The 25,596-nt window shown below is 45.6% G+C and overlaps 1 protein-coding gene across 10 annotated transcripts in view; it reads left to right on the top strand.

Annotated features, from left to right (window-relative positions):
- The window catches only part of SH3PXD2A (SH3 and PX domains 2A), a 214,801-nt gene that overhangs the window by 120,371 nt on the left and 68,834 nt on the right, over positions 1-25,596 (top strand). For 8 of the 10 annotated variants that reach the window (XM_015867111.3, XM_015867109.3, XM_085555250.1 and 5 more), the window contains one exon: positions 16,578-16,606. In XM_015867111.3, the coding sequence (XP_015722597.2) occupies positions 16,578-16,606 (29 nt within the window). Of the gene's footprint in view, positions 1-1,533; positions 1,744-16,577; positions 16,607-25,596 lie in introns of those variants that run through there. The other 2 variants (XM_085555253.1, XM_085555251.1) reach the window with 2 other exon arrangements.

Genomic DNA, 25,596 nt, shown 5'->3' with positions numbered 1-25,596 from the left:
CCTGTGGGCCTGGCTCAAGTCCATCTGTGTTGTGACTGACTCTATTTGGAAAGGGGAAAGGATGCAAGAGATGATGATGTGTCTGAGCCCTGTCCCACAATGGCTAGGTGCCGCCAGGCCTAGGTGATGAGCCACAACCTGCCTGAAAAATGATCCCTGGACTGGGAACCATGGCCAGCCAGGCTATGAGTGCTCAGTGGAGATATCACCAGCCCCTGCCCCTCTGTAGGTCTGGCAATCCAGAGTGACTCACACACAGGGAGATGAGGAGGTGTGTGGTAGTGCATCAAGGAAAGGAGCCTGGAATGGAGCAGGAACCAGGGCCAAATGAGCCACAATGGGACTCAGTGGGCAGAGAGCAGAGGTCAGCAAACGTGGCACAAAACTGACTTTTGCCAGGGCCCAGGGATTGAGCGTGTCCCCCATGCTTGTTGATTCATGCAGGCCCCATTACAGGAGTCAGCCACACGCTGCTGAGCAGCCTGTGTACCACAGAATCCATTGCCAGGAGGGGACACGTGTTTGTCTCCGGTTGTTGAACAGCTGAGAATGCAGAGGCAGGCGCAGCTGGGGAGCTTGGGCAGGAATGGCAACCAGGAGCCAGCAAGCATGTGGGCCTTGGTAAGGCTGTGTCTGCTGGTCACCCCAGTGGAGCTGCCTCCCAGCACGTAGCTAATATCCACATGCCGATGCACACTGTGTATGTCTCTATCTTTCTTGGGGAGAAGTGTCAAACAATGAAGAGTGAAACTGCCAAAGCCCAAAATATGATTGCAATGTGTCCCAGGGGCTGGAACAGGAGCTGCTGCTGCTGCTGCTGTTCTTCAGTGCCCAGTGGGGGAATTTTGGCAATGCCCATGTAAAGACAGGTGGTAGAGTCCCAGCAAAACCTCATTTGTCTTTCAGGTTATTTTAAGGAACTGCAGCAGTTCCCTTCCCATCACATAGGGCTGCTTGCACCATCTCTGTGCAGACCATATGGGTAGCATGAGTTGGTAGTGTGGAGGTGGAGGGACAAGTGCCTCTGTTCCCAGAGAAATACAGCCTTGTCCAGAGCAAATGAAGTGACCAAGGTGTGCAGGTGCTGCTGAGATCTTGCTGGTGTCACCCAACTGTAATTTGTTGTACATTGCCTGATTGTGTTGGTGCAATGTGCTCCATGCTGCTGAGCTCCTGGGATCACACCCTCAGAGCACCTATTGAGCTTCATTTCTCCAGACTGGATTGCCAATAATTTTAAGTAACGGGGAATTCTGAAAAAACAGAGAACTTTGCTGAGCAAAGGAGACACTAAATACAGTGAGAGAAGTATTTGTTACTGCTCACACGCTCTGTTCAATGTTAAATGTGAACAGACTGCAGCAGGTGTGAAGGGATGTGATACAGGCTTGGAAACCCTGGAGTGTGCTGAGGGAAGGGCTTTGAGATGAGGAGAAAAATGCAACATGATGATGAAACACAAATATTTCCGCAAATGTGTTTAAGTGCAGGATCCGGGGCAATCCAGCTGTCCGTTGGCTGCTTTCAGCCAAAAGACAACAGGAGGCAGTGGATGATCTCACCCCACTCCTCTTAAATTGACGAATCTTCCTCACGGTTGTTTAAGAATCAGTTTTTCTAGGGCTATTCTTCACCAGCTGCTTGGCAAGCCCCGATGTGGGCTGAAGGTTTTCTTCCCTTCTCTCGCTGCTTCTTTGTAAAGCAGGAAACAGCTCGGGTGTGCAGGATGGAGGCGGACAGAAGGTAGGGCAGCCCAAAAGGATTTCAGAAAGTGTGTCGGCAGAAACCCCTCAGTATGAGGCCGGCTTTTGGGAGGATGGTGCTAACGTACGGCTTGCGGGGATCAAAGCCTGGGAGAAGCTCAAACAGGGCTGTCTTTGAAAGGCTGGATCCTACCGATAGAACGTGGTCATTTTATCTGACCTGTGAACATCTCTGACAAGGCATCAGGTCATTAGTCTTGCGCTTGTTATTGTAACATTTGCTGGAATGAATCAATGGCATTTTTAAGTCGCGGCTATCAAAGCGTGTCATAAATTGTAAGCGGTTTCTTTTCCTTTGTTTGAGTATATCCCCACTCCAAGTCACTCAATGCTTGTATCTTCTAAATTGGGCATGACATTACCAGTGAAAACCTGGGATTAAGCGTAAAATAATTACGTCTATAAAACCCACAAAAAAAAAAATAAAATCTTTATCCTAAAAACTGAATTGAAAGTGACCCCTCTCTCTTAAAATGGTTCTGCTTCCAGCCTATGATAATAACTGCGTTTAGTATCTGAAGTGCTGAAAAATCTGCTTTCCTAAGAGTGGAATTTAGGACTGTCACTCAGAATTTTATATGAATATACTGTGAGGTTACTCCCACCCACCCACAACCTGCTTTTCCTATTCCTGAGCACTGACATATTTTTCTGAGGTGCGGTGTATTTTTAAATTCCCAATATGGCATAAGATGAAGGTCACCCAGCTGAATCAGAATTGGTGAGAGACCAAGAAATGGAAACCTAGGCCAGGTGCTCCATTAGGTTACATGTTAGGAAGATTTTTTTTTTAACTCAGAGGGTGTTGAGGTCCTGGCCTGGCACTGCTGCCCAGAGGGGTTGTAGACGCCCCATCCCTGGTGACATTCAAGGCCAGGCTGGTTGGGATCCTGAGCAGCCTGATCTGGTGTGTGGCACCCAGCCCATGGCAGAGCGTTGGAACTACATGATCTTTAAAGTCCCCTCCAACCTAAGCCATTCTATGATTCGGTGAGTCATTGCCCAGCTGCCTTTTGATGAGTTGGACTTTAGACCATGAGGGCAAAGAAGTGGCCCCAAATGCTTCTTCCCTTCCCTTCCCTTCCCTTCCCTTCCCTTCCCTTCCCTTCCCTTCCCTTCCCTTCCCTTCCCTTCCCTTCCCTTCCCTTCCCTTCCCTTCCCTTCCCTTCCCTTCCCTTCCCTTCCCTTCCCTTCCCTTCCCTTCCCTTCCCTTCCCTTCCCTTCCCTTCCCTTCCCTTCCCTATCACCCTCCCAGGGCTGTTTTGGTACACACAGGGCTCTACACTAATATTTTCACAACATTGTTTTTGAAGTTTTTCTTCTTTGGTAAAACTGGAGCACTTTGTCTTTTCTGTGTCTTTACTGAGAGAAGTATCTCAGTGTAATTATCATGGCATAGAAATGAAGCAAGTCATTACCTACCAAAACACCTTCACTGTAAAACAACGGCACATAAATAACTAGCATCAGGGATGTGTCTGACCTCTTATGTATGTGGAGTTCACTGTTCCAGAGCCTTGATTTCTTCTGGACAGTGATTTAAAAGGAAAAGCTTTTATCTAATTGTGAGCTAGGTCTCAGCACAGCTCCCCAGGCTCTGCTAATGGATGGGATGCATTGCAGAGCTTGAAGGATTTTTATTTTAGCTGCATGAAATAAAGAGCTGAGTTTTTGGTGTTGCACATGATATTGCTAGTTAGATAAGGACATGCCTCAGAGGTGACCTGGCAGATCCCTTCTGCCCCACAGTGCAGGACAAGCAGGGTTTGACCATTTACCCCTGTATAAATCCTGGAGGACAGGATGGCTGCTGCTGGAGAGGCAGTTGGTGGAACACAGAACTGCCCCATTGCAGGAATTAGCTTCTGTCCCAGGGGATGAGTGGGGAAGAAATTGTTAATAAGTAGATTATTGACCACGGAACGTAGTTGCATGTTCTGATTCGTAATCACTGCCACTTCATCTCATGCTGATGTGCCTGGATTCTAGTTTGGATGTCATGCTAATTTACAGCAATGAGAAGTTATTCAAAATAGCACTGAATTCAGAGGCAGTACTGGGAACTGAGAGCAAAAGACACACACCCTCTTTGGAGGTGTATAAGGTGAATTAAAAGTTAATGTCTGGATTGAGAATTGGAAAGGAGTTACATAAAAGGAACAAAGAGAAATTGGCTGCTTTTGTGTGAGCTGGTCTGAACAGCATCCAAATTTGTATGTAAACTGGACTGCAAAATTTGTGCCCTGTTCAAAGGTTGCACTGTTTCATAGTGTGTGATGTTCTTCTGTACTCAGGGTGCCTTGACACCATTTACATAACACACAATGCACTTTTTAATGCCTGTAAGGGAATGATCCTCCCTTATTTTTTTCCAGAAGTACTAAATATTAAATTCTGGTCACCTTAGAAAGCCAGTTGGAATGATGAGGGCTGTTTTTGTGTGAGTTGATAGGCTTGTATTTGAGGTCAGTATGATCTTTTGATTTGCCCTTTTAATAGCGGCACTGTTTTCCTTTGTTTCCTTCTCAGAACGAAGCAAGCACTGACACTGAGACAAACTCTCATGCTGTCTGGGAGTCAAGGTCTTTTTTTTATTATTTCATGCCCACAGTACCAAAAAAGGCATTGCCATTCACTCATAGGATGCTCAGTCCTTGAATCATAGAATGGCTTAGGTCGGAAGGGACCTTAAAGATTGAGTTCCAGCCTCCCTGACAACCTCCAGATCAGGGCCCAGAGCCCCATCCAACCTGGCGTTGGGCACCTCCAGCGATGGGGCACCCACTGCTCTCTGGACAGCAGTGGCAGCACTTCACCTCCCTCTGAATAAAGAATTTCTTCCTAACATCTAACCTGAATCTTCCCTCTTTAGTTTACAGCTGTTCCCCCTTGTCCTATCACTTTCTGCCCGTGTACAGTTGGTCCCCTTCTGCTTTTAAGCTTCAAGAACTGAAAGGCTGCAATGAGGTCTCAGGAGCCTTCTCTTCTCCAAACTAAACAAGCTCAACTTCCTCAACCTTTCTTCACAGGAGAGGTGCTCCAGCTCTCTGAGCATCCTTGTGGCCCTTCTCTGGACTCAGGTCTGATTCTCCCAAGGTTAAGGTATTTAGGAAATGGTCCTGATGCTGCTTTGCAGACATCTCCTAATTCAGCTCTGTAATCTCCCAGAGGGCAGAAAAGAGTGGGACTTGTTATCAAAATTGGATATATGAAATAAATTATGTTAATTACCTTGAAAGTAACCTCAGATTTGGAAAGGTTTTATCTTTGGGAAGTTGTCTCTGTTTTTCTGGCATGCCCGTGAATGGTAATTTAAAATCTTTTAATGAATCTGAACAGCTATACCAGGCAAGACAAGATCAAGACATCTTTTTTTCTTTCATGTTTTAGTGTACGAATCCCAGAATATGTTGTAAGTCTGCCTAATGCTGGTAGGTAATCAGGGGAGACAAGTCTGGTTTTAGTAGTTGCCAATCAAGCAAATTTACGAGATGCACGTACTAGATATGTTTTGGAGTCTTACAGTGTCTGAAAAAGCTCAGTTCAAAGGACACCGATTAGAAAAAATGCCTGGAGTTCATGAACTCGCAGATCTTACATGCTGTGATTTATGTCTCTGACAAGTAAATTAAGAAAAACAATGACATGAAAGATATTTCCACGCGCCGCCTTGTAGGAACAGGCAGAAAACAATTCCAAGGTATATGAAGTTGGTGTCTTGTAGGGAGCTACATTTTAGTACCCTGGAAAGATATTTGATGTCGCAAGACTTCTAGCTGAGGACATACTGCTGCGGCAGATTTGGGAAATGGCTGTTTTAATCTTGCTGATATAACTGAAAGAAAGGTAATGAAGGGAGGCAAGGCTACAGTCACCAGATGAAGAAGGTGGAGTTCAAGCTGTGGGCTTGTTCTTCTCTTCCCACATGTGTAGGAAGTTTTTTGCCTCTCCTGGAAAAATTATTTACAGTTCTGAGGGCCATATGTACAGCAGATGACTTTTAAAAATCAGGAGAGATCTACCACTAAAAGGGGATATAAAACCAGCTAGGGCAATGGGGTATTTAGCAGTGCAAAGTAAGTACAGATGCAACAGCCATCTGCTGTCTATGCACACTACTGTCTTAATCTTTCAGGTTCCACTTCCCTTGGAGCAGGAGTAGCAAGACCAAAAGGTCCAAGCAGCACATTACTAAAAAGCCAAATGAGTAAGCAGAAGTGCTGGACACCATAAGAACAGCACCAGAAAGGAACAAAAATACTGTTTAAAACAAGCATCTGGCACTCTCTCCTTTGTACTGGGAACTTGGAGATCTCACAGGGCCTGGGCCATGTCTGGAAATGCTTGCAACTCATTTCTTGCTCTGTTCATTTAGAGCCTTTAAAATTTCAAAAATGCCATTGGCAGCCGGAATTCCCTGCAAGAGACTCCAGCATGTGGGCTGGTGCCAGCTGTGTGCCGGGATGGCTGTGGGGAATCCCTGTCAGCGATACCAAGATACAGGGCATGTCATGGGGTGGCCTAAGGTCTGGGACAGCTGGGGGCCAAAGTGGGAGGTCTGAGAGGAGGCTGCAGGGTCCTGTATCCAAAGCGTGGCCATGAGACTACAGTAGCTGGGGGCTCTTCTGCTCTGCCCTCTTGGTGGCTCCCCAGGGCTCCTCCAAGATCTGGAGAAATGGGAGAAAAAGTACTTTGGTCTTTTTGTTGCCTTTTTGTTCCCTTTTTGTTGCCTTTTTGTTGCCTTTCTGCTGCTTTTCTGGCAATCCACTAGCAATCTACAGCCTCTTGCAGGGGAATTGAAGAAATCTCAGAATCATTAAGATAGGAAAGATCACTAAGAATATCTAGTCCAGCCATCAACCCATCACCACCACACTACTAAACCATGTCCTTAGGTGCCACATCTCTACATATCTTGAACACCTCAAGGGATGGTGACTCTACAGCCTTCCTGTGCCAACACCTCACCGTTCTTTGAGAAAATTCTTTTCCTGAAATCAAGCCTGAACTTCGCTTGGTGCAACTTGAGGCCATTCCCTCTAGTCTTCTCTAGTCTTAGTTTGAGATCCTTTACTTCAAGGACTCACCAGTTTGGGGGTAGTTCTTTGCTTAGCTGTGCTGTAAGCAAAGCAGCAACAGCACTGTAGCACCTACCACCACTGGCAATACACTGTAGCCTGCCCTGCATGCACTTTGCAATGGTTTCTGTCCTTCTGCTGCCATCTGCCCCTGGTGTGAACCTGTACTTGGGGCTGGCTGGCTGGATCAGGCCACCAAACTTCTGGGTTCCTGTTGCTCTGCTGCTTCCTTTGGGAGTTTGTGTGGTCACCACTTGTATGTCCCTTTCACCTCTGAAATTGTGATGAGATGACTCGCTGTCATTGAATACATGCTTAGTTTTATTAGATAGGCATCAACAAGTTTCTTGTGCTTGCTGTTGAAGAATTGCATGTTTCTTTCACTGCTCGTATTCTGGAAATAAGGTAAACAGCTTAGACAGGAAGTTCAATACCATTTACAAAAGAAAAAATACAGTAATAATTCTTTAGGTTGCCTCTGGTCAAGTGCTGGATGAGTCATATGGGAGAATTAGGAATGATGAAGTATTTATCCATATTGCTGGTTTCCGCTGCACTGAAATCAGAGAGGCTGAAGGCACTGCGGCATTTATAACTGATTTCCTAAGCAGTGTAAAAAATGGAGTCGAGGGCTCTTTTCTTGTAATTCACGTGTGCAGTAAAAATCACTTAGCTAACATGAATCAGGATTAAATTGCTTTTAAAGGCCCTCAAAACATTTCTGAAAGAGACAGGATGAGGAAACCATTTTGCCACTGCAGAGGATGTCCCCATGATGAGTCCTAGTAAAGCTTGATCAAAGAGCCTTATTGGCTTTTCATTATAGCCCTGTTATGTGTAGTTGAAATTCGGCAGTGGTTTCAACAGAACAGGCACAGAAATATGCACAGAGGGCAGATTTAAGCAGGAATCTAGAGCATCAAAGTATGTGATTAAGGACAATTTAATGTGCTGAGTAATGCAGCATGATTTGGATGTAATTTATCCTAATCCAGTCTGATCTTTTACAGGAGAATATATTATAAGGCCACAATTAGGTGAGAGCAGGGCCCCATCTGGCCTCTTGTCTCCAGCAGTGGCTCAAAGCCAATACAAGAAACAAAGAAAACACAGAGCGAGCTTCCCTTGTGTATCCTCCCTGCTTCTGGCATTCAGCAGTTATGGGACTTCTTGGGTCAGAGCATCCAGAGCATGGAACACAATGGCCACCATTTATTTCTTCCTGAATTTATCTCATTGCTCTTTGGACCCTCGCCTAGTTTTGGTGATTAGAGCATATGATGCCAGTGAGCACCATGATTCATCCATGCCATATGCAGTTCTTCTCTATGATTTAAACTGGTGGCTTGTTAATTCTGCAGGTATTTTAGGGAGGAAGAATATTTTCTCTCTGTGGGTCAGTCGTGGCTTTAAAGGTTTCAAGCACAATTCCTGCTCGCTTGCATCTTTTCTACTTGAGGATCTTCATCTGTTTATTCTTTTCCTCTAAGGAGGCTAATCCAATTTCAGGGCAAATCATACTTTTTCAAGGAGATCAAGAAGCCCCATACAGTTCCCCAGGGAAACATTTTTTGTTTCCCTTTCTACTCCTCCAGCACCTGTGTGCTCCCAGTATTCCTCCTAGTGTGGTGATTCAGTGTCCTTTTCAAACAACTTACATCTGGGCCTCAGATAGAAGCCTGGAGATCTCTCACTTTGCACATTCTATTCCCTTCCTTCCCTTGCTCTTCTTCCAGGAGCTCCCTTGATTTGGAAGGGACCTTTAAAGGCCATCTGATTCAACTCTCCTGCACTGAACAGGGACACCTACAGCTCCATCAGGTGCACAGTGCCCCATCCAGCCTGACCTTGGGTGTCACTAGGGACAGGGAATCTACTATGAAGGGTCTCTGCCTCTTAGAATTGCCATTAGGGCCACAGTTTAGGAGCCTCAGTGGATCATATGGTTGCCAACTAGAGGTTGGACACAGCTTTCTTAATTGAACATGAGCAGCCCACCCTCAAACAAGGAATTGCTCAGAAGACATGAAAAAAAAATTCAAAACCCATGCTATCTTCTTAAGCTCTTAGCCAGATCAGTGTGATATATGTAAGAGCTCATTAGCCTGACCAGTTTGTAAGCTACATGTGAATTTATGGTTCTACTATTTAGTACTTAATTTGAAACTGAGACTGGCTGCATCTTTTAAATATATACCGTATGCACATGTATATTTGTATAGCACAATCCCAAAGTGAAGAGCGCGACTCGAAAAGCTACACATGAAAGTGATTAATTTTTATTGCCTCATTTTTATCACTCAGCATTTATGCTATAAATACTATAATAAAGTGACACATGTTTGGTCATTGGAAGGCAGAGATAAATGTGGCCTCCCCACAGGGGACAGCCAAGGTCAGTTTATAGGAGGCAAAGAGCACCTCAACCCAGAGTTCTTGCTAAGGTAAATACATTTTCCTGTCCTGCAAAGAAATTTGCAATCTTAGGGGATAAACAGGGTAAAGCAAAACCAGATGAGGATGTGACTCTTAGGCAAGATCTTGTTTTTATCCTTCTTTCCAGGAAGAAGCCTGTTCTCAACACTCATGCTGTCTTTTTCAAGGCCACCAAAGCCTCGCAATGGAGGATCACATGGAGTTAGCTCATTGCCCCAGTGTCCCACAGCTTCCAAGTTGCATTGAGCCATCTCTCCCTGGTGCCAGAGCGGCCTGGCTTTGCTGTCAGATCAGCGTGCTCGCTATCTCACAGCCTGGTGAAATGCTGAATGTACAATTCCAGAGCCCTGTCTTCTTCCAGGAGAATAATTTCATCATAACAAAAAGTAATTGTGAAAAATTGAAGGAGCTAATTCTGCATTTCATCAGCCCAAGCCAAATACTGAAAATGTGTGCTGAAGCCAAATGATCAGCTTCACTGCTGAGGAATCTTGGGACACAGATCCATGACATTTCCCAATCACTTGGGAATGGGTGGGATGCCTTGAACCCATCTCCATTCCTTCTATACCCTTTATACACCCAAAAGAAAAGCAAGCTGCCCCTTGAGTACTCTGGGTCTGCATGAGGCTGGAAGGTCCATGGGGAACATAGAATCATAGAATGGCTTAGGTTGGAGGAGACCAGACCAAGGCCCAGGATTTCATTCCACCTGGCCTTGAACACTTCCAGGGATGGAGCATCCAAAGCCTCTGTGGGCAGCTTCACACTGTGCCAGGTCCTCACTGCCCTCTGAGTAAAGAATTTCTTCCTAACATCTCACCTAAATCTCTCCTCTTTCAGTTTAAAGCCATTCCCATTTGTTCTATCACTCTTAGACCATGTAAAAAGTCAGTTGCCTTCCCTGTAAGGTCTCTTCAAGTACTGGGAGGACACCATGGGATGTTGTTTGTCTCAGGGCTGTCTGCTCCCTGCTTCACACCTGGTGGCAGAGATCAAGCTGTTCTCTGTCAGCTTATCTTCAGGCTCATGTACATCCCCTCTGGGATATAAATTCATGGATTTGTGTGTGAAGCATTGCTGGGGAGGAGGCAGTGCCATCTCCTTCCAGCCATGGCTTTTCTGTGCAAGTTAGGGTTTCCTGGGCAGGGAAGATCTCATCTGCACATATGGAAGAGTTTCCAGTGCTGCACTTGGAGTTTCCAAAGGGGAACTTGGATTGATTTTTGTTTTGTTGGCTTGAAAGAAGCTGTTGGAAGGCAGCACTAAGTGAGGACCTCCAGCTGGGTCCTGGTGGGCCAAACTGGGCTGCTGGTGTTCTATCGTACTGAGAACATCACCGCAGCCTAACCAGAAACAGATAATATATGAAGCTGTGTTGGTTGTCTGTGCCAGTGCTACAGCCACACCGTGCAAAGAACAGGAAAGTGGCAGGAAGACAAAACTCTCTTTTGCAGTGTCTTCTTTCCTTAAGGAGCTGATTGCACAACATTGGCTTACCCTCCTCAGCAGCAGCAGCAAGTAGAGACTGCTTCCAGCCAGCAAGAAACATTCATTTTCAAAGCCAGGTCGACAGTTTTCCTTCTTGCCCCCCAACTCCCGTTTGCCCCCGGCAAGGAATTTCAAAATCTCAGGGCTGCCACAATGGGTGCCTTTCTGACATGGCTGAAAAGCTCGACCTCTGTTCAGAAAGGACAGATTCATGTTCGAAAGGGTTCCACAATGCAACGATTTATGTCAGGAAATGAACAGAATATTTTCTGATTTAGGGAAAAAAAAAAAAAAAAAAGGCTTCATCTGTTTATTTGGCTTGGGGAAGAGATCAGCTGTGCTTTTATGATCGCTGGAGTGCTGGAGGAGAAAAATGTATAGCTGTAGTATGCCTGTGTGTGCCTGAGTTTGTGTTCCTGATGCATAGCATATAGAGCTAATTTTGTTAGTATGTGTCACATGGGGCTCAGAGCTCAGGGAATGGAGATCCCCTGGTGCACATGGTTAAACTTTTGCACTTCTAGTATCATGGATCTGAGTGTTAACCCTGCACTCTCCATATCAGTCCTGTCTTTGCTTGCTGTTAGTATGTTTGGGAGCTCCCTCCTCCAGCTTGGTAACAGCCAAGGAACCAGCACTGGTTCTCGGTCACACCTGGTTGGGTGTCTCAAACTGAAGACATCAGTCTGGCAGTTGAGTGAAATCAGGAGAATTTCAAGAGAATATTTTAAAGGCTCAAATTTCTGTATGTGTAAAGAGCAGTAGCAAAGTGTTTTGGCATAGGTTTACTTTGAAAACACTGTCCCAGAATCTGATAGCGGTGTTAAGAAAAACAGTTGCTGAGAAAGGCAGCAGTCCTCATTACTGACTGCAAACCATGTGGATGCTGGGTTGGAGAGCACAGACTCTTGCTAAAACATTTCTGTGCTTTTAATCTGCCTGGCAAATCATTGGTGATTAAATTATAATCTGAGTTGTTTGTTTGAAATGTCATACATCTCCACCGCAACCTCTCCGCACCACCGGAGAGTTTTAGGAATTAAGGAGCATGGGAACATAAACGCCTGCAATGTTTAACTAACATGAGTTAGTTAAAGCCAACAAATACAGAAATATTTCAACTGATGTATTAAAACGCTCCAGAGGATACAGATTAACCTCTATTACTCAGAGTTTGTCGCTGTCTCATCTCTTTTGGACAGCAAACTCTGAGAAGCGGACAGCAGGAAGATTTACTTTCCCTTCAGCTTCTGTCTCGCCTGATGACATGTCTGCAGCTCCCCCGGCCGCACTCCTCCCTGAGCTCTGGCAGCTCCCCCTGCTTTGCAGGCACTGCTTTCTCTCACAGTCGAGAATCTCTTGTCTGAAATCTCTGCTAGATGAATTGAAGCCAAGCCTTGCTTGCATGCAGAGGCCCTGAGCTTCAAGGTGATATATTGCGGTGGGACGAATCCCACAGGATAAGCTTGCTTGGGTCTGCTGTCCTATGGTGAAGGGGAGCCTTTACACACCAGGAGTAGCAGGGAAGGGATTTCCCAACTCAGTCCATCACATCTGAAGGGGCAGCTTTGCAGGACAAAGTTGCAGCTCTGCAGCCCCACCCCAGCTGTTAGAGTGCTGCTCTGCAAACTTTTCTGGTTCCTTCAGAGGGTTTCTGCATGGGAAGCTTTGAATCTCCATGGGGATGCAGGAGGAACCCTCCAGGTCACATACATGAATTAGAAATACCACTAAAGAGATTAACTCAGTCCATTACAGACATGCCTGTGCACAGCCAGTCTTCTCTTCCATGTGAAACAGTCCTTGGGCTTTTCTGTGTCAGGATGCTCCTCATTTATTAAGCAACTTTCCAATTGTGTCACTGCATCTTTGTATGTATTTTATATATTTAGATAGATTAAAGCACACATCATTGTTTTTATCATGAACTCTTGCTGAGAGCAGCAGCAAAATTAGTCCAAAATAAAGGATGCACCAAAAATAATGTATTGTTATTAATATAATCACCTCAGTTAAAGTAGATTGCAAGTGGCAAACAAATTCATAGATGTAATATAACATATTTTGGTCTTACACAAAATCCTTGACTAGCTGTGGATGTCTTAATGCGATAACAAGGCAGTCAGCTCTGTGGCAGTACTTGTGTTCCTCCTTTCACATTCGTTGGTAGAAGCCAAATGAGTAGCATTATCCTGGTGTAACACTGATGAAAAAGGAGATCCAGCCTCTCTCTCGTTGTCAATAAAGCAAGAAGAGCATGTTCAGCCTTTGTGATGTACTTGGCACCAGTGATATTTTAATATCATTAGCAGCGGGAAATGCTTTCCTTGCCAGTAATGAGGTTCAGTGTCAAATAAAGGTGATACCCCATGGGAAGACTTTAGAAAGAATTGCTATATTCTAATAATAATAATAAAAAAAAAAGAAAACAGATAGAAATACAGTATTTTTGTGAAAGGCATTTGTTCAAGTATGGAGTGATGTTGGCTAATGAAGAAGGGCCCTGCTGGTGCTATTCTTAGTTCTACCCGCTGCTTTCACTGCTTTTCTTGTAGATAGAGCTTAAAGTGAAATTAGGATGGTGGTGTCTGCTCTCACACAGAAATAAAGTCAGAATGGAAATATGTGTGTATGTAAAAAGATAAAAAGAAGAGAAAAAGAGCCAGAGCTTAAGGGAAAGTAAGCTTCTCCATATAGCTGCAGTGACCTTGTGCCTTCACTTGGAAGGGCTTTTCTTTCTGCAAGCCAGGCTTCTTGTCTGTTGTAAGGGCTAGCAGGGTGCCTGGTGCAGCCCATATTGCAGGAGATCAGGATTTCTGCTTTGAAGTTGTTACTGTTAAGATAAACTATTAAAGAATTTCCATTACTGTGTTGGACATGATCTGATACTTCAACCTCACAATAGCATTCCTCTGGAAACAGTGAGGCTTAGAGGTATTCACCTATAGAGCATTGCTTGAGAGGAAAGATATTAATGAACTACTGAATAATAGGGCATAAAAATAAATATGGAGTCAGGCAGGGCTCTCTGCTGCTGCTATTGCAAAGCAGCAGCCTGGACTTCCTTAATTAGCAGAAAAGAGTATGTTTACAAGGAGTACTTTACCCAGCCAGAGAAATTATTTGCTATGCTACATTGGCTTTCTATTTCAGCAATGATATTTTTCCCATCCTTGCTGGAAGAAACAAGTTTTGGCTTTCAGAGATTCACTGAGGAAATGTGGATTTTATTTTAAGCTCCATTTTATTTGATACTGCTTTGTCCTGACTTTGTGATTTAAATGTGGGTCTACAGAGCCCTACGAGACAGGGAGGCATGAGGTTCAGGGACTTCAGGAACTCCCAAGTCAGAATGTGATAAAACATGACTTGAAAATCTGGAGAAGGAATGAAGGGTGAAGACCTGTCCTTCAGGTTGGCTGTTGGCTTTGTTTTTGAGTGAACCTCATAGTTGGAAGGTGGTAGTGATTGAAACAAATATTTTGCAATGATAATCTAATTTCTTATGGAAGGATGATCCTGTGCTTCAGACTGGAAATTAAGACCAGCAGGTGCAGGTTCAACAGCCTTTTTTTTTTCTTTTTTTTTTTAATGATTCCTCATCAATGTAATGTGTGTAATATACTTCCCCCACCCCACCCCACCCCCCATCATTTAGTTTTCTTTGTCACGTTGGGACAGCAGCCATTTCTTTTTGCAAAGTACTTAATTGAGTGAGGTTCCCACCTTCATTTTGGTCTACACATCTGAGAAGGACACTAGAGAAGAATAAAAAACTGTGGCACATAGGAGGGCGTCGTGAGTGCAGTGCAGGAGCCTGTGGGGTTGGTATGCAGAAGACCCATAGGGGAGGACCAGTGTGCATTGGCTGAGTATGAGGCAGAAAGACCAAGTCTGTTTCCATGGCATGGGCCAAGAGAAACAGTGTTGGGATTTGCTGGGCCAAAGCTGCTGGCTCACTTCAGCAGTTATGCCTCTGTTGGCACCATGTTTTCTTTTGACCAGAACTTGTGGTGTCACGTCCTATGGAGTACAGTGCTTTGTGATGGCAGTAGTGGTGCAGTGTGGAGTGTGGCAGCCCACCACTGGGCTCATGGGACTCAATTTTAGGGCAAGAATGCTGCCATAAATGATGTGCTTTTGCTATGGAAGAAATGCCAGCTGGATGAGGAATAAGGCAGGAACAAAGATAAGCATGGAAAAGCTCTTTACAGAGTAACATCTCTTGAACTCCCATGATCTGCATGTAGAAAGCGGAAAACAGTTTCAAAATGTTGCCTTTTTAAAGCTCTGCCTTCTCGAAATTGTATGGGTGAGTCATCCTTTAGAATTAAAAGAAAAGGCCTCATTTAAAAGCTTCCTGCAGCCTCTCACACAAGCCCTGAGAAACAGCTTGAGATTGGGCTGCAAACTGTGGGAGGATATCTGGGATGGAGGGCTGAATTCAGAGCATTCCATGGTGGTTGATGCTGGAGCAGAGCGAGGGTGCAGACAAACCGCCTTCTTGCACTGTGCTTTCCAGACCCAAGTACTGATTTTAGCTTAATGTGGTGGGATGCTGGGAACATTTTTATCTGTTCTTGGTTGCTTGCTAACTCTAACCATCCACCAGCAGCCCATTTCCACTCACCTGAATTGAATGATATATACAAGTGGCAGGCACAGGTTGGCTAGGAATGGAAAAGTGGCCATGCCTCTCTTGTAGGGACTGTTACAGGGTGCTCTGATGTGCTGGTGTGAGCAAAGCTGGGGCTGGTGATTGCATTCCAGGAGCCATCCCTTCCCCAGGTCTTTTTTTGCACACCACACAGCAAGCATTACTTCTGGATATATAATATCACCTCTGCAGAAGAAGCAACAGCAGTAGCAACTTCATATCAAACACAAGGAGTGGCTGAGAAAACAACCCTTTAATTGAAATAGGAACCGGAAAATCCAAAGAGGGTGAGAAAAACTCCCAAGGAGTTTTTACTCACCAGGAGCAAATCCTACCCATTCCAGGCATGGAGGCTGTGGGCACTGTGCCTGCACAGTGATGCCCCCTTCTGCCCCATCTCCCCACGGAGGGAGCTCAGGGCACCAAGGGGAAGTGCAGCCACCACAAAGTGTTTCTGTCCTCACTTCTGCTGATCCCAGATCAATTATTGAAGCTGTGTTCTGTAGTTTCAGCCCACTCTTGCAGCAGCTTTCTGAGATTTCTTTCAGCTGTTCCATAGCGAGCAGAGGGTCCTGAAATCAGTGTAGGAAAGTCAGGGTACATTCCCCATCCCAGGAGAAAGAATGTTTGGGACATTTGGGTTTTTTTCCTCGTGTTTGACAGAGATGCCCGGAAGGGATCTGGAGGTTATGCAGCAATTAATTGGGAGGAGGGGTTGGCACGTAGTGCCAGCCCAGCCCACAGCAGCCGCACCCCCACAGCAAGCAGTTACCGTTCCCTCTCCCCTCCAGGGGAACGGCAGGGGTTAATCCAGTAGCCATGCATTTAATAGCTCGATTTAAAGGGGAAAAAATGACACCCTTCTCCCCTGCCTTGCTGCTGGAGGATGGTTGGCTCTGTCTCAGTGATCACATGCTCCCCCAGCCCTCGGTGCTGCAGAAGCCCAGCTGCTGCCGATGAGCCGGTGCTGCTCAGGACCTGTCCCAGCCCCAGCCCCTGCCTGTCAATGCCTTACAGCCCTGAGCTCCTCTTTAAAGAGGGGAGCGGGCAGAATGAGCCCTTGAGCCTATGGGTGGAAATTTGGGACGCATCCATTCTCTCACCACTGTTTCCAGCTCTAACCATGTCTATTTGTTGTTGTCTTTTTTTCAGGGACTATGGATCTTCAAAGAGAAAATCAGGTAAGAGACTGAGCTTTTTATTGCATGATCATAGAGGGGACTGGGTTGTTTGTTGTTTGGTTTTTTTTACTCCTTTTTAAACCTTTCCTTTATCCTGTGTTGCATGAAATTGCATAGCAGTTTAACTTTTCATTGCTGAAACCTGCTGTAGTCAGGCATCAAATTCTTTCTGCTCCACTGAAGAGGAGAAGGAACTCATCTTACATAGTATTGCAATTAAAATGATGGTGTTTATAGAGCTTTCTCTCTCCAATCTAAGAGGCTAATGTGGTTACATATCTTTTTACTTTTGTTTTCTTAAGTCTATCTCTACCTGAGTCAAAATGTTGTCTGAGATGAGTTGGGAGTCTGTTTTTGGGGAGGGAAAGGTAGGGAATGTTTTTCTGTTCAGAATCTTATTTTTGCCTTGCCAAAAGGAGTTGGTGAGGCTTTCAATGCAAAATGTTCTCAGTGCCTGTATCTGGGTTTGGGCTGACTCAATGGCTGAGCTCCTTGTTTTGTTTTTAAGTCCTGGATTCAAATGTCCTATAAAATCCTGACCTGAAACTACATAAAACCATTACCCCCCCCCCTTCCTTTATAGCTCTTAGTGATTTATACAGATATGTTTTCAACAGGGACACATGATTATGGGCCTCTGCATTTGGCTGTTCTGAGCTGGATGTGATGGGGCTTTTTTTCCCCTTTTATTTTTCCCCTCTCCCAGGCAGCACTGAGCACCTGCAACTCTCATTGACTTTGTTTGTAGTCTTGAGTGCTCCAAATCACATCCAGGGCATCCAAAGAGGCCTCTCAAACCCTTTGTAACCCCTGGAAAACTCTGGTCTATGTGCAGGGGAGGGGAAGATTTTTTTTCTCTTGTATTTTGAGCTGATGAGAAAGAAATGCTGCAGAGGCTGAATCTCTGGGAAAGATGAATGTAACTTAATGAATGTCACTGCCTAGATTGATTTGTTAATTATGAGAGCTTTTATGCTGCAGTCCTGTAATAAGCTAAGTGGTACATTAATGCAGAGCTGTTGCTTGACCCTGCCATCCTGTGCATTAATGGCTGCTCCCTTTGCAGGCCAGTGCTTATGGTGCTTTCTTCCTGAATTCCTTTAGATTTACCATAAGTGCAAGTGGGTGATGGTAATCAGAGGCAGGTGCAGCACTGGGTGCTGATACTGGAAACTGGAGGGCATCAAACTTCCTTGTTTCCTACAGAGCTTCTTTCTGGGTTGCAGTTCTAGGCAGGTCCATCCACAGAGAGGCGGTTGCGCTTCTAGCAGGTAATATTAAATAAACTTTGAGCTGTTTGGGCACATTGGACAGTGAATTAAAGGGGCGGCAGAGGGTCAGGTTGTAAGCTGTGAAAGAGTATGCAGAAGGCAGAGCTGAGGGCAGAAACTCCTGGCTCACAGTGCCCTGAGCAGAGCACTGGGTTTTTCAGGCCATGCAGACTGCTGAAATGTGTTGTTAGAGTCTCTGGGGCAACCTGATTTAGCACTGACCTAGAACATCAGGAGGAAACTGAGTGCTTTGGGGACTGTGCACAAGTTGACATACGCAGGAGCTACAATGCTACTCTTGTCAGATATGTGAGGGATTACTTTAGAAGGATGAGAAGCTGATTTTCCTCCATTCCAGCAGTTCTGGATAGTAGCTGGAGCTGATATAATGTGACACTAAGGGAAGAGGGACTAAGTTGAATCAGTGCAGCTGGGATGCCGTCTGTGGATGGTGCTCCTCTTGAAGCATCCCAAACAGCATGCTCATCAATCCCTAGAGCTGCTTCCCTCGATCCCCTGCTCTGTTTTCCCACCATCACATGCTGCTGGGTCTCCTTTTAGGAGTTATTTCTTCTCTGCCCCGTGGTGGCTAGCTATAAAGCCAGGGCTTGGATACAGTGGAGTTTGGGGATGCTCTTTCTCCACTTATGCTATAAGAGGAATGCGAAGCAGCAGTCTGACCAAAGTGAATTATATAAAGGGACTCTGTTCTCAACCGTCTTCTTGCTTGTCTTTAGAGTGGCGGGGGAAGGCTTCATTCTGCTTGGAGCTGGATATCGTGGGAGTGTGCATACAACAAGCCAAGGAATATGCCAAGGGAGTTGGTGGTTACAGCCTCTAACAAAGAGCAGCTTTATGACACTGGGTCTAGTGATAGAATGAACACTGCTTCCCATGCTGTGTTGTAAAGAGCCTTTAAAGATAACTAACAACTTTGAAATGCAGCTTCCTCTGTAGGTGCAAGCACTACTCCATCTTTAAATGGGACAAATGGACACTTGAATGCCCATGCTTCCCAACAGATCAGACCTGAGAACAGGTTTTTTTGTGTCTTGACCAAAGACATGTTGTGAAGAGACTCAGAGGTGTGAGCAGCAGGAATCTCACAGCTGCTGCATCTCGGGCAGGCAGGGTATGAGTGTGACTGATGGCAGAAACATTTGGGGAATGCCTCTGATAGCCACTGTCACCCCTACTCTGACCTCTGCCTTGCCATTGAGTGCATTTCTAGCTAGTTCTGCACTGAACCTTTAAAGCAGGGAGAAACTGGGGAAGTTCAGAGTTTAATGGGAGTTAGGGAAACGTTTATCACTGCAGCTGATAGCAGTTGTAAACATCTGGGGATCTTCTGAACAAAGTGCAGTAGCATGGTCCTAACTTAGCTAAACAGAGGAGTCTTATGCTCATCTGGGGCATCTCTGCATGCCAGCCTTGAGCCAGGGCTTCCTGTTGTGCAAAGTACTGTATAAATACAACCCTTTCCTTGGCTATGACCTAATTATAAATGCTTTAACCTGCAGACGGCTTGGAGCTCTGCTGAAGTAGCTGGGACTCTGTGTAGGCATGGCCATTTGCTCTGGCGTGAGCAGCCACGTGGGCTGTTGCTTTGGATTTGCAGGGCTTTATGTGACGTGCTGCAGAGCTGCCTTCTTATTTTCAGTCAATTGAATTGTTGCTCTAGGTTCATCCCTCATGGCTGAGGAGGCCTCAGTACAACTGTGTTAAGGCTGACACATTCTGCCTACTCATAGCAAGTGATCTTGTCTGGGTTCATCCAATGTCCCTCTGTAGCAAAAAGGGAAGAGATTACTTTTCAGACTGATTTGTCATTGCCATTAACCAAGTGAACAGCAACTCATTTGTCACTCAGAATAGGTATTACTTCTATGCAAGCATCCAATGTGTGGTTTTCTCTCCTCAAATCAAAATACGGGCAGAATTACTCTCAAGTCTGGTAATGGATATTTGCATGGTACATTACAAACCACAAATTAGGTTAATCCACTCTCCAAACCCTACCAGCTACCATCTGTGCATGGTGAACTAATTAACCCTTGAGACATCTGCCAATCCTGATGTGGCTTGTGAAACCAGTTCCAGGATGTTTATCTTCAAAGATGTCCCAGTCTCCTTTACATGTGACTGACTACAACAGGTTTTATACTCATGAAGTATGATGACCTGACCCTCTGCCCTTGCTGAGAACTTTTCTTTGGTAGTTCACTGCCAAAATTGTTAGATCTTTGGTCAGAAAGCTGGAGCAAACAGCTGGAACCAGGCATTTGATGGTAATTAGGGAGGTGACATGACTTCCATAGGCTTTCCACACTTGGTCTTCATGCTCCTCCATTACTGAGAGAGTTCCCCTTGCTGCTTACAGCGGGGTTACGGATAGCAGAAGATGCTGCTTCACCTTAGTTTTTAGTGCAAAGTAATCTCTCTGCCACCTGCCTCACAGACAGCCAAGCCCTTGTGCCTGCTTTAGTGTTTGCTTGCAAAAGCCTTTCTGACCACCCCCCTTCTGAAAGCATAACAGAAACCCCACTGCTTACTTGTTCCCCCTGTCCTGACCGCCTTGGCCCCGAGCTGCTGCTTCATGGCTTTCTCTTACTCCCTGCTTCTGTGAGATAGGATGTCCCTACAGCGAGGGGAAATAAACTTGAAGTTTATGGCTCCATCAGCACTGCAGTGTCTCCATTCCCTAATTGATCAGATCCTGTCTGCATTGAGCTGGCTGTGCTCTGGCTGAGCCTGCCAGCTGTAGTCTGTTTAAACAGCCCCTGTAATTGAGCACTCAGAGCATTAGCTTAGCAGCTTGCTCCAAGCCAGTGGTGCCTCGGTGGGGCTGTTGATGAGGCTTGGCTTCCTCAGCAGAGAGAAGCATCCTTCAGCGCGGTTCCCACATCCAGTTATTGGACTAGCAGAATACTGCAGCACCCTGGCAGCAATCTGCTTCTTTTCCTTTCTGTAGCCTAAAATGAGGAAGGATGTAAATAAAAACTTCAGAGTCTGTTTGAAGCCACTCGGACTGTCTTTTTATTGACATCTCTTTAATATTCCCTCAATGGGAGGATTAAGTAGAGTTGAGGAAGTGGGGCCTCCAGGGAAAAGATGAGCAGATTGCTATAATAGTACCACGGTCCTCACGGCTTGTCACGTTGTGGAGCAGCTCCTTGGGCTGCAAGCAGGAGTTGGTTCTTTATCCTAATTTCTTTTTGCTAAGGAGAACTTGCTCATTGTTCAGCTTTAGGGAGGTGCCTTAATTGCTATTTATTTGAGTTATCAGGGATGGGTTTTGTCCACTTTCTTTGTAGTTATGAAGAGAAGTGGCTGATCTCTTGGTTTTTGTTTTCTTTTCCTGGGTTAACAGCTGAGCAATGCTCATCCCTCCAGAGCTTAACTGCTTTGGTTCTGTCACATCACGCATCCAGCCTGTGCTTACAGCTCCATGCCATGTCTTGCATGCTTTTTTTATTTCTGTAAATGAGTTTTATTTTCTTAACTTTGGTTTGAACTGCTCCTTTGAGGTAATATGGAGAAAATAAGTGGTGTGTGCTCGCCCTTCTGTACTTACTCATTCAGCAGGGCTGCAAATGTGTGAGCCGTTACCTGGACCAGTGTAGCTGGAGCTATTTCTGCCTGTCCCCAGAGCTGACCCAAGAGGTAGAGCTTGATCTTATAAATGTCACTTCTGAAGGGCCCAATCTGTGAGCATGGTACTAAAGATGTCAAAGAGTGCATCCAGTAAAGCAAAGTGGTAAATCCTGGTTTGAGGGAATGCTCTTCCTCCTGTGGTGGTAACTGCAGCAGATTTCTTGTGGCTACCGGTACAAGCGTGCTTGTGTGTGCAGGCAGTGAGGCAAGCAGTTGGGTACTGCTGGATGAATCCAAGCCCAGGTGTTAAAATGAATCCAAGCACAGCAAAGCTACTAACTCCCTCCTGAAAAGCTTAAGCTAAGGAGGTTTTTGTTTGCTTTTGAGGTGACAAATGGGGATCTAAGTTTGTCCAAACTGATATCAGGGTCCCAGGAACATCTTAAAGCACATAGCTTGGCCTTGGTATTCTAATCCTTGCAAGAGATCTGTACTGCGACATGGTCCCTGCAGACAAAGACACGTGCTCTTGTTTGTGTGCTGATGAATCACATGTGCGTGCTGTGTTCTTGCAGTGTGGCAGCAGCCGTGGTGGAGCAGCTCTGTTGCTGTTCCCCTGCTGATGGGGATGGCTGGAGCAGGTGGCTTGTCTGCCACTGTTCTGCACCCTCACACACAAGTACTGACAGGATTGTTCCTGATCCAACCTGGGATCTCTTCTCCCATCATACGATTAACCTTCCTGGCTGTATGTACTAATTACTATGTGGAATTTAAAAACAGCAGATTCTGGCAGAACATCTTGGTTCTCACACAGTGTTTTTCTTTCGTTTTTTTTTTTTTTCTTTTTTCTTTTTTTTAAAGGAGGATGAGGGGATTTAGTAGTAAAAGATGGATAGAGTAAGCAGAAGCATAGCAACAAAGGACCAAACAAAGCTTAGTTTGTAATTACTGGGTATGTACATCCTGGGTCTGAGCCTAGTAGTAAATGATGTTAATGTGTATCCTCAGTTCAGCTCTTGATGGTGGAGTTACCTCTTCTCATGATGAATAACTTCAGAATTTGCTGAACTGTAACTGCTGTTCAGTTTACTGGCTTTTGCCTAATGTAATAATTCCAAAAGCAGCTTAGTTTCTTTCCTGATTTTTTTTTTTTTTTAAATTTAATTTACTTTTTAACTAGTTAATGCGCTAACACGTAGCTGAAGCGACATCCATTTGCTCTTTCCCAAAGCAAGGCTGATGCTCTCTGCTCATATGTCTCTAAGGAAGAGCTTTGGCTATGCCAGGCATCCTTCATCTCCTCACATCACACATGATGCTGTTCTGCATTGCTGGGCAGTATGTGACCCAGTCCAGCCTAATCCCCTCTCCAATTCTGTAGTATTCTGGCAGAAGGAAACTGATTTCTCCATTTACTCTCCTTGTGCACCACATTTTTGAAGTCTCTGTTTAAACCAGAATGCTTTGGACTTATGCCTGCAACTACTGAAGAGAAGAGCAGATAGATAGGAACCCTTATTCTTTCTGCATTGCTTCAGTTTTCTGCTGACAAGCTGTGTAGCCTGCTGGATGTATGGGCCTGCTGTCCTTTTCTGAATGGCCCATGTACAGAGGGCGGAAGATGGGGTAAGAGAAGAACAGTTGTTTGTGTGTTGTGTGGTTTGGCTGTGTGGCTTTTAAACTGAAGTGTGGGGACAGGGCACGGGATTAGGGAGAGGAATGCTTGTGCTCTCTGAGCTTTCCAGTTCAGGGCAGGGATGGGCTGCAAGGATGAGGTGTGGTCTGCATGGATAGCCTGAACTCTGTGAGTGCCTCTTGGGGCAGAATAGCTCTTCTGGTTTTAGGGAGCTCCATCTGCTCCTGTCCTGCCTCCCTCTTCTGTCTGTCAAGTGGCAGATGGTGTTAGCACTGCTTGCGTGGGTTTTTCCTCTCTCATGCCTGGGGAACCATGTGATGTGAGGCTTTGGTCTTGGCACGTTAGGTAAGGCAGGTGAGATGCACACTCGAGCTGCAGTGGAAGCTGATGAGTCTTGGTACTGGCAGGGTGGTGACTGTGGGTCTTGGCTGCCTGAAGAGCAAAGCTTGGGCACCTCAGGCTGGCGTGACTTTCACCATCACATTTGTGCTAGCTACATGACATGCAAAATCCATTCTGGATGGAGTGGCTCTTCTCCTGGAGATGGCCAAAAGCATTACTGCAGGGTGAACAGCAGGGGCCGTGACGTGCAGCTTATCCTGCTGCCAGTTCAGGCAGGCTGCCTGGCCAGGCCCATGCTGCAGCGTGCTCTGCTTGGCAGCGGGGCTGCTCTGCAGCAGGGGCTGACTCTGGCTGGGGCTTCTCTGGGATCTCCTACAGAACTGTATGTGCAAGGACCATGACAATTATAGGGGAAGCGGTCCTAAGATTTAATGCAAGCTATGGCTGCCAATATAAGTACTGCGCAGCCCTGTATACTTCTGGGTTCACAAATGGGATTAGGATGGGCTTTTCCAGAAGTAAACAGAGTAGAAAATTGGAACTCGTTTTTCTGTAAGCGGGTGCTTTTAGGAAGGATAAGGCGCTGTGTGAGGCTGCTGGAGTGCAGCTGGTGAGCGCGGAGCTGTGCTGTGCGCAGAGCAGGCGGTTCTCTCATCCTGCAGCTCAGAAAAGGACTCTCTGGATGCGGATTCCTTCCCTGTAGGAGCAAGTTATCCAGATGATGAATTTCTGAAGCACACTCGAGTCACGTGAGGGCCAGATGGGAACATTTTCTAAGCAGTGTGTGTGGGTCCAGCATGCGCCAGGCTGCTCTGCTTACGTGGCAAGTGGGAGCAGGCTGACGTTGGTTTGCAGCATTGAGCTGGGCAGGCGAGGAGCCTCACTGCAGCCTGGCCCTCTGCCCCCCTGCATGCAGCCCCTTTTCCTGAGGTATCAGCACTGTATTGGGAGGGAAGGAGAGAGGGCTGGGCTTGGGGAGCTGGACAGAAATTAAAGGTCTTATTTACTGCCTGCTGTCAAATCATCTTACTCCTGCACTTCAGCTGAATTTGCATGTTGGAAGATATCACGGGTTATCAACTAATCAAATATTTAAGTGTAGCTCTTTAAGGTACTGCCTCATCTACAGATAATGTGCAGAATAGAGGTGATGATCTGCTTCAGGCGTATAGGAAAGGCATTCTGTAGGGATGAGAGATTTATTTCAAACTGAGACTTCTTGCATTCTAGAGAAAGAAAAACTTAAATCTCCTTATCTGTTCAAATACTATCTATATTCAAAAAAAACAAAAAAAACCACAAAAAAACCCACAACAAAACAACCTTGCTTTGAAGACACTGCATCAGTGTCCTGTAGTCATAAGAACAAGGGAAGCTTTTTTAAGCCACTGTGGTAAAGGGGTGGTTACCAGCCCCTTTCTGGATCAGGCACTGGGCACAAATGTTGGTTTTGTTGTGGGTCCCTCTGGGGCCCACAGGGAGAAACATCAATGGCACAGTTAAACAATATGCCTTGGGCAGTGGTGATTGAAATAATAGGTCAAAACACTTGTAGCCTTTCTGTGCTATTCTTCTGTTTCTCTGGTTATCTGTTGTTTTTTGCCTAATTGAATGAGTTAATTGTGTGAGCTAGGGATGTGTGCAAATGGTACCAATTCAGGCTGAGGTTTATCTGCATATTGTTTTTCTTTCCAAGCTGTCTTATGCTTCTGTTGTAGGCCTACGTGTGGCCAATGCAGAATTAGTGTTAAAAGTAGGTACTTCTATTCTTTAGGACATTATTACTTCCTCATTTAAACAGTGTCAGGCTGCAGACAGAGGAGAAGGGGCTGATGGAGAGAAATCTGGCAACAGGCTGACAGGGATGGCCAATGGATGTGATGCATCAGAAGTTTCAAGGAGATTCAAGAGTATGGGGAAACAGTGAACAGAACATGGTGCTCTGGATGTAGATGGAAGCAGGAACAAACTCTATGGTTTTGGGGGGTCCTCACTGAACTTCCTGCTCCTGCAGGTAGAGCTGGTGGCCTGGCATGGAGGAGAAAGTTGTCCCCAGGCTTGGTTGGCAGGGCAAGAAGGAAATGGTGAGACAAGTGAAAGCCAAACTGCAGCAAGCAGCTTGGAAGGAGTCAGGACTGAGCCTG

This window comes from Coturnix japonica, chromosome 8 (genome assembly GCF_054131305.1).
Source record: "Coturnix japonica strain WE chromosome 8, WE-NBRP24, whole genome shotgun sequence".
Lineage (NCBI taxonomy): Eukaryota > Metazoa > Chordata > Aves > Galliformes > Phasianidae > Coturnix > Coturnix japonica.
This window is presented reverse-complemented; position numbering and strand designations above follow the sequence as displayed.